Consider the following 12,164-nt stretch of genomic DNA (forward strand, 5'->3'; position numbering starts at 1 on the left):
ATTATGCCTCAAAATGGATCTCCAAACCCAACGATGCTGTAGAGAAAACCCATCTCTCAGTTGCTTCCAGGTTCTTGAAAGAAGCTCTACAACTCTGAATGAGCCATCCTCACCGTTAGTGTCCCATGCAGACGAGGTCTGGGGTTTGTCTTCTTCCGGCCAATAGGTGTGGTTAGATGTCACCAGTGATGGGGGCAGGCATAAAGAAAGGGGCACGATTACTGCCCATGGGAAATAAACCCTAAACGTGGAGAAGAAACACATCTGGAAAGGCTTGGATCAACGGCCTTAACTGCTGCAGATGGAATGACTGGGTGGATTCTAGAACGTGGCACCTGGGCAACCTCTGTTGGAGTCCCGTTAGGTTGTGATTCTGACCACCCTTTGATTATGTAGCTCCGTGTCAGCGTTTCCCGACCTTTTAAGATGTGTGGACTAAAAGTGCTGGCTGAAGAATTCTGGGAGTTGAAGTCCACCCATCTTAAAGTGGGCAAGGTTGAGAAACACTGCTCTAAGTGGCAGGAATTCCTCAGGACCCATGGCAGAGTTTTTCCCAACGTGCTGAGAAACAGTCACAAGAATGTTTATTGTTGAAGAAATTATTATTATCATCAACATCAGAATTATGTGCTTTACATCAGTATGCTAGATATTGATATTTTAAGATTTTTTTTTTCAAATGGTATTTTTTAAACATAACATCCCTTTAAACCATACTAGGGGGGGATTTTATAGGGATTTTAAAGGGATTTTATAATATTAAATTTAATACAGGTCATTTAATATATATTTTAATTTGGCTTTTAGAGATATTTATTGTATTATACTGTTTTTATTTACCTGTAAGCCGCCCTGAGTCCCTCGGGAGAAGGGCGGGGTATAAATGGGAAAAATAAATAAATAAATAAATAAATAAATAAATAAATCCGGTAATGCCAATATTTATTCCCATGAAATCAATCTAGGACCACTTATGACCTGATCAGATAACCTGAGATTATTGGTTCAGAAAGATCCATGCATGCAGAGGTCAGAGAAATGATGAAACTGGAGTCTTCAAAGGTTCCCTTAACCGTCCACATGAAGTTAGTACAATAATATTTTTTTTAGAGTCTAGCTCCATTTCAGCTGCTCTTTATAAATTTATGACCAACAACTTCTCTGCCATTGAGAACTTTGTATGAATATATTAAAAATATGATGGGCTGCAATTATGCCATAGGGTTTCTGAAGCCCCATTCAGAGTAGCCAACAGGAGCCGTTTCTCTGAAGATTCATCCATCCCTTATGAAAAAAAGGTGCTCTGGAAGCTTGACACTTCCAACTTGTCAACACTTGGGGAAACAAATATGATTCAAAAGTTGTAAAGTTAAAAAAAAAAATCATGCTTGGAATATTGTATCTAGTTTTGGTCAAAAAAAGATGTTGAGACTCTAGAAAGAGTGCAGAGAAGAGCAACGAAGATGTTTAAGTGGCTGGAGGCTCCAGAAGGGCTTGCTTCCTGAAGCTGTGGGTGCTCCACCACTGGAGATTTTTAAGAAGAGATCGGACAGCCCTTTGTCCAGGCTAATATAGGGTCTCTTGTTTGAGCAGAGGGTTGGACTAGAAGACCTCAAAGGTCCTTTCCAACTCTAGTATTCTATATTCCGGTGTCTCTCAACCTCAGAAACATTTAAAATGCGTGGTGCTCAATTCCCAGAATTCTCCAGCCAGCGTGCTGGTTGCAGAATTCCAGGAGTTGAAGTCCCCACCTCTTAAAATTACTGAGGTTGAGAAACTCTGCTCTATACCAAGAGCAATGGTGGCGCAGTGGTGAGAATGCAGTATTGCAGGCTAATTATGCCGACTGTCAGCAGTTTGATTCTTACCACTTCAAGGTTGACCCAGCCTTCCGTCTTTCCGAGGTCAGTAACATGAGGACCCAGATTGTTGGGGGCAAGATGCTGACTCTGTAAACCGCTTGGAGATGGCTGTGAAGCACTGTGAAGCGGTGTATAAGTCTAAGTGCTATTACTGTTGCTATTCCAAACTGTATAGGGAGGTCGAAATCAAATCAAAATGGAAATATTCCAGAAAGGTATAACAAGAAAAGGCAATGTTAATATCAATGAACTGAACAAAACTATGTTATTTATTCAGATAAACGGACATTTTAACACAGAAAGATGCTTATAACTGACTGATTAAAAAAGAACTTTCACTTCACTCGATTTCATACATCACATAAGAAGTGCAAAAAAGTGGCAGTCCTGGGAAAGTCTCCTAAGATAAGAAAATGAGGATAAAGAAAGGAAATATAGGAACCAGGCAAGGCAGTCAGGAGAAAAAAGTTCAAGATGTCAATAAGGAAGTACCCCAACTGCATAGCATTTCTGGAAACCTAATCCCCCAAAAGAGATATACATCTGGGGGTATTGGTAAGAAAGGGGATCAAAAGCATAAGTGAGAGGCTTCACCTTTCTTTGATGTGCCTCACAGGCAGGAAGCGAGTTAAAAGGGGTCAGGTTTCAATCAGATAGTCTCAGCCACCATCTTGAATTTCTTGATCGCTACATCTCCATCTCCCCTGCAAATATTTCTGTAAATATTTCACTCTCTGGGTATCCAATGTATGTCTGCACATTCTACAGGGCATTGTGTGGTGGTGCCTTGGTTCTCTGTAGCAGCTGATCTTGATATGGAGAACTTTCCACTACTGTGTTGACCTTCCAAAAGGGGTACAGAGTGGATTGGCCCCAGTGAAGGATCTAATGACCAAAAATGTACCTGGGTTTTCTCATTTTTTTTCTTGTAAACCTTCTTGTGGTTTCTTCTGCTTCTTCTGAGTTGGTCAGACCACAGTTACTGCCTGATGTTTAGGAGGTCCTCATTCTGAACAGATTTTGAGCAAGCTGAATGTCTTCCCAGCAAGGACCTCACTCCTATCTCCTGTTATTCGACCCTGTTGCTGATTAAAATCAGGTGGTCACTAGCCCAGAGCTAGGAACTCATCTGCTGTAGGGCTTCCAGAATAAAACAGAATGGCCATTTTAAATCAAAGCAGTGGAAGACTAACTGGAATGGGAATAGACGATGGGTTGGGAATTCAGTATGATCCAAAAGAATAATCCAGGGAAATAATTAACACCTGCTTCTGACTGTTTTCCTCAAATAACAACATAGAGCATTTCCTTCCTTCCCAACCGTTTTCTCAAGAGCTGTTTCCTACGTTTCTTAAATTTCCCATACAGTACAGTGTTAAAAAAATCAGTCTCTGCATTTGTATAGGTACCGGTGCTGGCAAAATACCACATTCTGTAGATCTTCTGGAGTATAAAATACATTACCTCTGCTTCATTGGAAGCCTCGTTGTAAACAATTTCCTTCATGTCCATGTGAGCTGACATGATGATGACTTGACTTAAATTGACAAAAATGCAGATCATCACCAGAAGAAAGGATCCTAAAAAAAAACCCCCTAGAAGTTTGGAAGACAAAAAATCAGTGTTCCTAAATGCTAAGGCACAATAAGACAATACAGTTGTGAAGGAATACACCATGCTACGGAAGTTCCATTCATGCTGGCCAAACCCCAAGTATCCAAGGGCCGTATATGCATTGAAGAATATGCCACCCATTACAGCTATATTGATGATCCCGGGGAGGGCTGTTCTGAGGGATTTTTGGGCTAAGCGTAAATCATACAGAAATCTGACATAGCGATATGTTTTCAGAACCAGGAAAAAAACCAAGACCCCCAGAACGCCTCTGACTGTCTTGTCAAATTCGGAAGCTGTATGGAATGGAATAAACTCTTGGGAATGAAGTAAGTAAAACTTCACCAAGTCAGAAGAAAGCTTGAATTTGCACACAAGCACCACCAGAAAGACGATGCAGATGGTCTTTATCCCAAAGTTGATCAGGTTGGTAGCGACGGTAAAATAGCTCAGTCGTTCTCGGTATACCATGCGACATTCGTCAGCAATATAAAAAATGAGTATGTATATCGTCAGACAAAAGAAGAAGATCTGGCTCATGCTTTGATGTGTGAAAAACGGGAGTTTGTAAGAATGCACGGAGACGCTGGCATTTACAGGGCCGAGTAAAGAAAGTTCAAAGATGACAGAAACGCTGCAGAACATATTGGCATCAACGTTAAAAGCTGTTAATTCAAAAATCACTGCCCACGTCTTGTTGTCAATCCAGCTTTTCGTTTCCAAAGCTTCCAACCTTTTTGTTGAATTCACTTGCGGTTCTTCGGGGAAAAAATAAAAAGTATATCCCCCGGAAGGATATTCATTTAATTGTCCGTAGGAGTTGTACTCCCATTGGGTATTACTTGGCTCATAACTGAAGCCTAGAAACTCAGCATGGTTCTTGGGAACTGAGGCATTGGTAGGAGATGACCAGGAGCCCATGTAGTTAGTTTGATCTTCTTGGCTAAATCCATATTTATTCTTGCAATTAACATTATGCAGCAAAAATATGTTTTTCAATTCATGAGAAAGTAAACATCTGTCATCAGATTTCCTTCTTATTTGCCTCATTCTGGGCAACCCCAGCACTGTGGACCAGGTGTTCAGAAGATAGCTTGGGTGATAGGGATTGTGTATCAGTGGCAGAAATTTGTTGTTTACCCACCTGTAAACATCCTGTACTCCATTCTGATCAGGTAAATTAGGAGAAAATTTTCTAGACATGGCTCTGTTGTAAAAGAAGGCTGTAGTAACGTCTATTGGATGCGAGATTGTAAAAATTAAAGTCAAGAAGATAAAGTGGCAGATCATGTCCTTTACGTATTTGTAAGCTAGATATTGAATCATCTGCTTCTTTTGCAGGGCTGTAACGTCTTCCTCTTTGATCGGTTGGTATTTCTTGGAAGCTCTGACTTGAACAAGGTCATCGTGCAACTTCACCATCTCATCAGCTTCCATCGTTCTTGGTTCGTACTTCATATCTCGATAGCTTTGCCATGGGATGTTTGCGCAGTATTTTTCCAAACAGATATTCCAGCTTGAGGAAATAACAATTTGTAAGGTCTCAAAGAAGCTCACGTGGAGACAGAACGAGATCAGAGCAGCTATTAACCATTCAGAGGATGTTTTGTTATCAAAAGATAGGCCAATGAATGTGATGAAAATTGATGCTACCCCAGATATGAGGAAGACAAAGAACCACGCGCTGCAAGACAAACATCTGTGCCATTGCAATTTCTGAGTTTTACCCAAAGTTGCTTTCTTTTCTGTTGCGTAATTATTACTAAAATTGTTATCTGTGGCTGAAAACTGCTCTGACGTTATCTCTGAAATTTGGGTCCCTGCCTTAGGAAGTCTTTCAGGCAAGCAAGTGAAACTTTCCTTTCCCTGACCCTGAGCGATGTTACACTGAGAAGACCCCTTCGTGGAGTACTTAAATGAGCTCACTGCAATCCATCCCACTGGAATGGAGATGAGGGCACTGAGAACGCCAGCTCTCACGGATCTCAAATACTGCAGTTCTAGGAGGTAGACTTGTTCTTCTTTCTTAGTGTTGAAGATTATCGTGTTGATCAGCAGGGAGGTTAAAAATATCGCCAAGCAGCAGGAGAGCCTCTGAAATCTGGTCCAAGAGTGGTCAAGGCTGCGAACAAAGATGGAGAACCAGAGGTGATCATGGAACAAGCAATAGCTAAACATTATCAATAGATAATCAATTCTGCTGATGGGCACTTGTGGATCAGTGACCTCAAAAGTCCATTCTATTTGGTACTTATTCCTGCCAAGGGCCAACCACCTTCTACACATAAACAGCCATGACTTGTTTGTGTCTACGTTCAGGACTTTGATTCGGCTCAAGTACCAGTTCGGACCGAAGCCACAATAATTGTGCCAGATGTGGATAGAGACAAGGTCTCCCAAATCTTTCTCGGTAGTTAGCATGAAAGTATCGACGCAGCTGTTCTGAAGGATCTTTGGAAATGCCGGATGCTTTAAGAGGTGCACATCACTTGACCCGTTCTGGCCAACCAGGTCGATGAACACATCGGCGTTGGTCCCTGCCCTTGGGCGGCTCCCAGTATAGATGGTCACGAGGTATCTCCTGGTGTGAAAGGGGTCGTTATCTGGCAAATCTATGATCTGCTCTTCAATATCAGTTCTGTCTTTTATTCTCACCCAGACAGCCAAGAAAATGTAGATTAGAAAAACAGCAAACACAATCAGCCCCGGGACAGGATTCTCTCCTGTTGGTTGTAAAAGGAACATTTTCATGTCAACTTGATTGGGAAATAAAAGTACCTTGCCAGCGAAAAATCGGATTCTGGCTCCTGAGGCCCCTCTTGGACTGAATCTAGTTGACTTTGGGCTGTGTTTTTGGGCTTTGCAGACACAGTGGATTTTCGACCAGCTGGTCTGAGGCCCAAGGCTGCAGCTTTCGTCTTTCCACCGATCCTGCACGCCTTCAAGAGCCAAACAGCCTGCTGCAAAGACAGCGATGCGGACAAACGTTGCGGTTTTGCCTCTCACAATTGGATGCAACTGCAGGACAATGGAAAGTTTGAGCGTGTCTGCTCCCCCATTATAGGCTGGAGACCAAAGTAATGACTTTGGAAGGCAAAGGATGTATGGGACTTTGATAGCACACCCAGTGATAGTTGTATCCTTCTGGATGACTGTTGGAGGACCTAAGTGAGAAGCATTATATAAAACTAAGGGGGGATGGCTCAAATTGACACCTAGGTAGATAAATACCTGGAAAGTAACTTTCATTTTGGGCACGAGTTGGATAAAAATGTCACTGGAGTTTCTTTTAATGTCCAAGTTGAAGCCACCCGTTGTTTTAGGAAGTTTTTTATCTGGCCCTATAGTCAGGTCAAAGATGGCCTTGTCTTTTCTAGTCAAGATCATTTCAAACACATCAGGGGCGATGCTGGTTGGGTCCCCCTTAGAATCGATCCCCACCATTTTGAACCCTGTCACCGTTGTGCCAATATTGTCAGCAAAAGTCAGCCAAGGGAAAGGATTCTGTTCAAATTCATAAAGAACAGTGGAAATGACATTCTCTTCTTCCAGCTCCACATGAGATCTCTGCTTCAGTGTTGGATAAAAGCAGTTCCTACATTGCTTCCTCTTTGAGAAAGTTTCAGAAACGTCCCATGTTTTGTCTTTCCAAAGGCGGATGGTCCAGTTCTGGGCTGCCATTTTAGTTTCATGCCCACCAGGGACTTTGCCTTGTAGAATGAGATCTGCTAATATTTCTGTCACAGAAATAACTTCTTTAATGGCACCCACATTAGGATTTCTGTGATTCAAGAGGGAAGCCCCCAAGATATTGGACAATCCTGTGAGAATCCCATTGCTAAAAATCTCAGCTTCCCTTGAGCCTAAACCTTGATCCCTGTGTCTTCTCAGAGCTTCGCTGACTGTTTTTAATTTTCTTACTGCAAGCAGCTGGGATGCTTTAGTGACTTCAGCAATTTCACGCGTTGCTTGACTAATGCTTAGAATCACCTGATTGATTTCCCGGATACTATTACTAGGAATCCTTGTGGTTATATTGAGGAGGCGTTGACGCAAATCTGCTTTAGGAACCTGATTGGAGGGTGAAGCTTCAATATGGTTTACGGCTGAGGCCACCATGTATACAATATAGCCTACATTCAAGTAATCCTTGGTGACGAGCAACTTGGCCACAGGGGCACTTGATCCATTGATCAAATCATGCAGCTGCTGATGGAGGGGAGCATTGGCCTTTGGTTGTCTTGGATCAAGCACCGTTGCTTGCAAAGTGACTTGAGAAGATGCTCCAAGGGCATCGAAAACCTGAACGTATATAGTCAAAGCGGAGCTCTGTGATGGTCTGCCAGGAGGGAGGAAAGACCAGGGAGTTTTGGATTCATGTCCAGCATAGATGATTATCCCCAAAGTATTATTTTGAATTGAGGATATAGAACTAATTTTAATTTCATCTGACGCTGCTATTACTTTATAGGCAAGAGGCCAATTTCTGTCTTCAAATCCATTGCACTGGATAATGAATTTTGTTAGAAAAGCTGTCCCTACCCTTGGATTAAGGACACATTTTCCTATCTGTGGTGGAGCATTGACATAAAAAGAATATTCACAGATAGAGGACTGTCCCTCTTTGGTGATGACTTTTAGGCTCAAAATATAGGACTCTTCTGCAATGGAGACCAAAGCAAAGGCTTTGAAATGTAGATATGAGCTGGATCTTCCAGTAGTTGTTTTGGAAGACCAGTCAAATTTGATTTCATTGGACTGGGCCGAGCGCAGTGACCAGTAGTACCAGGATTTGATTTCCCTGCAGTTCCCACATTTACCAGACAGAGAAAATCTTTGTGTTGAAATTACTGAAGTTCCACAATTTTCAGTGCATGCAATGTTCAGAATGAGGGCACCGCGAGCCTCCACATGTATGGTTTGCTGAGCATGGGCTATCCTGCTACCGTTTTGAACTACCAGGAGAAAAAGGTATGTATTATTGGCTTGAAGAGTTTCAGGAAGTACCATCTGAACTGAATCAGAGGATGTGGTCCACTTCAAATCAACCTGATCTGGATAACATTTCCCATCTCTGCTGAGGGTCATCGATGTATAGTCGGTTTCCTGTTTCGTGCAATACCAAGTATAGGACAGTCCCTGAGACAGACTGACCAGCTCACCATTAGACAAGACAGATCCTTTTAGAATCCACCGGTCAGAAAATCCAACAGACCGAAAGTGGCCTCCATCGATGACAACACCCCATCGATCCGTCCCAACTTCAACCAAGACTGCATCCGAGCGCTCCATCTTCTGGAGGAAAGTGGATGAAATTAATTGCACAGTAAAATTAAAAAGATACAGGCCAGTATCCAAGCTGGAGCAAGGGACTTTTATTGTGATGAAATGTCTTCCTTCAATGCCAGGTGGATTAAAAGGCTTTGACCAGTCTGGTGTATCTGACAGATTAGACACTTTATAGATGTTCCAGCTAACTTTAGTTGCTTTGGGGCCTGGACAACTGACTCGCATGTCTGCCGCAAGAGTAAATTCACTCCCCTGTGTGTAATACAGGGTGTGTTTGGTATTAACAGCCCGGTGGATCCTAACTTTGGGAATGGTGCACGTTTTTTGCTGGCAAGCAAGTTGGGATTCTATGACTTTCAACGCGTAAATATTAAACCTTGCCGTGAATACTATAGGAATTTTTGCACTCTCTATGCATTTCACGCTGGCAACAAATCCTGCATACGAGGCAGGATTGAAAGCGGAGGCAGAGTCAGGAAGGAAATGGACTGCATTTGGGGTCTGATCAACGTAGGCAAAACTGTTGTTTTTCACCAGACGCCTGCCCGTGGGATCGAACACTTGCAGACTGAAACCCCACTCACACTGCAGAAGTGGATGCTGCGCAGGGATGAACCACACGACATAGGCCAAACTATTGTCAGGAGAAGTGCTGTTGAAGACATAAATGTCCATCTCCTTTTCCCCTAGACTTTGGAACAGAGCCTCTTTCCGATTCAGATAAATATCCAGGCTGAATCTAAATAACTGCAGCTGCACAAATTTAACCGTAATCAGGTAAGACAGGCCCGCTTGCTGGTAAAGTACATAGCAGAGGCTGGCATTCTCAGCAAGGCCGTTGGTCAAGTTGCCCTTTTGGGTGGAGTAGTAGAGGCCTTGGGCACGGCTAAAAATGTAAGTGCTAATTGTGTTTTCCTGTAGGTTGAGTCTTATGGAAATTGAGCTGGTCCTGCTTGTTCTGAAAATTAAGGTCCTGTTTGAGAAATCAAGTCTTCCTCTTACTCTCTCTGCTACCCTCTGGCTGGTACGGAAGTACACACTGGCCACAACTGTTTCCTTGGTCTGGTGTGAGGTGGGCACAGTACAGAAATGGCTGTGCAGACCAAACGGGTTGTAATCATAGGAATGGGACCACTCTGGGTATCCCTGTGTGTCCAGGAGTTGGTAGGCTACTATTTCTGGGCTGAGCTGCTGCAGGTTCCAGGAAAGGCTCAGGGCCCCCTGTGACCGTCTCTGCAACTGGGAGGTTACCCCGAAAACAAACAGCAGAGCAGGCTCCACAAAGAAATCCAGGCTGAGGCTACTCTGGGGTCCCGGCTGATAGCTGATCGAAGCGACGTACGATCCACGGAGTGGGTACTGCACAGTCAAGTGGTAGCTATAGTAAGACATGCAGAGCTGGTACAATTCTGCACTGGGGTAGTCACTAAGTAGGAGGGTCTCATTGTGCTGGTTGGTGGGAATGAGGAGGTCCTCAGGATGACCCCCATGGCTCTTGAAGTGGTAGCGCCAGGCCGAACTCTTGAGGCGTGCACACCAGCCCAAGCGCACCGGCTGCCTCTCCAGAATGGGAAGTAGGTGAGGCTGCAGCAGGAAGAGATGAATATCTTGCCCCACAACCTCAATGCTCAGGTTGTGATACAAACACAAGGGAGCCAAGCATGAAACGGAGGTGCACTGCACAGAGATCTGAGTACTAGCCCAAGGTGGATGGGGACCTTCCCGTGGCAGGCCTGGACCGAGCATCAATTCGCCTGTCCAGGAAGTAGTCTGGTTGGCCAGGATGGCATCCCGATACCAGTGGCAGAGAGGGGGCACTGGAGACTCTGCCCCTCCCCCCTGGGGGTTTTGTCTGGGGGCCTTTGAGTAGTGCAACACCACATATCTGTCCCAAAGACACGAGACCTGGAAAGGGTGGTCCTGTTGTTGATAGACACGGTTCTCAGGCTTGGCGCAGGTGACCGACAGCGGTGGTGGCATTAGATGAAGCTGTGCTGCCAAGGTGCTGGAGCAGCCACCGGACCAGCAGGAGAGGGAGAGCAGAGGCCAAAGGAACGGCAGGATTCTCGCAAGGAAGAAAACGGCTTCGGTAGGGCCAGGCATGGCAGTTGCTGTTGCTTAGCAACCTTAGAGATCCCAACAGGAGGAAGTGAGCAAATGGATTCTAGAATCTTTCTTCGGTTGCCCTGGGTGGCCCATTTCCACTTTCAATATGGCCACCAAAATTCCGGTCCATGTTTTAATGGCCAACTTCAAACAAAGCAAACCAAGTAATTTGGGAAAAATTGAGAGCAGTAATTATAAAATAAAAATAGTGAAGTATATTTCAACTGCTTGCGTTAATTTAACCCATTTGATTCGGACTTCTACAATTACAAAGTCCAAATACTGGAAATACTATGCTATGTCCTCATGTTATAATGGCCATATCTATTGGTAGCATTTGATGGGTATTTTGTGGAAGATTGTGGGTGTAAATTTGGTGAGCAAAACAAATTCTTCAAGGAGTAGGAGCATGTTAGCAAAAGAGAAACACAGAAAGAATGCGTACTAATTGGCACATTAAAAAAGGCAACCTTCAAGTGTCTGGTTTTGTCTATAGCAGGGGTAGGCAACCTTGGTTCTTTTATGATTCATGGACTTCAACTCCCAGAATTCCTGAGCCAGCCATGATGAGGGGAAAGGGAGAGGTTTCCATGCTGAGCCATGCTGGCTCAGGAATTCTGGGAGTTGAAGTCCACCAGTCATAAAAGAGCCAAGGTTGCCTACCCCTGGTCTATAGGAATCCCCCTCCCCAATTCCTTCTCTGTCAGGAAGTTCTATAGTGCACACTGTTCGGTGAATAAATATTGCCGTGAGCCTTATTTGCTCTGGGTCCTACATTTTTGATTACACAACTTCAAGAGCTAACTTTTTTTTAACTACAACTATATCAGAACTTTTACAATCACACAAAATACTGGCAATGATTTTAGAAATAGCAGGCTAAAAACTAGAAAAGTGGTAGCACACTATCAGTTCTCTTGTCTTGCGCTGACTTATTAGTTCGTTATTTGATTTTATTTTTTCAATCTGATTGCAAATGCAATACAAATAGAATTTGCTGCAATGGCAGAATTGTCTAGTCTTACTAATCCCCTCCCCCCCAAAAAACACTTGAAAAAGCCCATGGTTTAAATAGATTGTTTATTAGAATAATAACTGGAATATAGAACAGAACAGTTTTAAAAAAAACATGGCAATGTGTAAGAAGGAATGGGCTGCTTGTTGTTACAGGAAAAATAATAATCTGAGGATTGCATCAAAGACGGAGATAGTTGCAAGGTAACCTTTTGAAACTGAAAACTTTTTGGGACAGAAGCAGTTAAAAAATGTACCTGCTTTTTACTGAAGCCTTTC

At 43.4% G+C, this 12,164-nt stretch overlaps 1 protein-coding gene across 1 annotated transcript; it reads right to left on the bottom strand.

Annotated features, from left to right (window-relative positions):
- Positions 1-3,146: 3,146 nt before the first annotated feature.
- On the bottom strand, positions 3,147-10,868 carry LOC114922493 (polycystic kidney disease and receptor for egg jelly-related protein-like). Its single transcript, XM_029283896.1, has one exon. It carries the CDS (start codon positions 10,866-10,868, stop codon positions 3,147-3,149), a length of 7,722 nt encoding a protein of 2,573 aa, XP_029139729.1.
- Between the last annotated feature and the right edge of the window lie 1,296 nt (positions 10,869-12,164).

The sequence above is a fragment of the Protobothrops mucrosquamatus genome, unplaced genomic scaffold (genome assembly GCF_001527695.2).
Source record: "Protobothrops mucrosquamatus isolate PMUCROS unplaced genomic scaffold, P.Mucros_1.0 scaffold268, whole genome shotgun sequence".
Lineage (NCBI taxonomy): Eukaryota > Metazoa > Chordata > Lepidosauria > Squamata > Viperidae > Protobothrops > Protobothrops mucrosquamatus.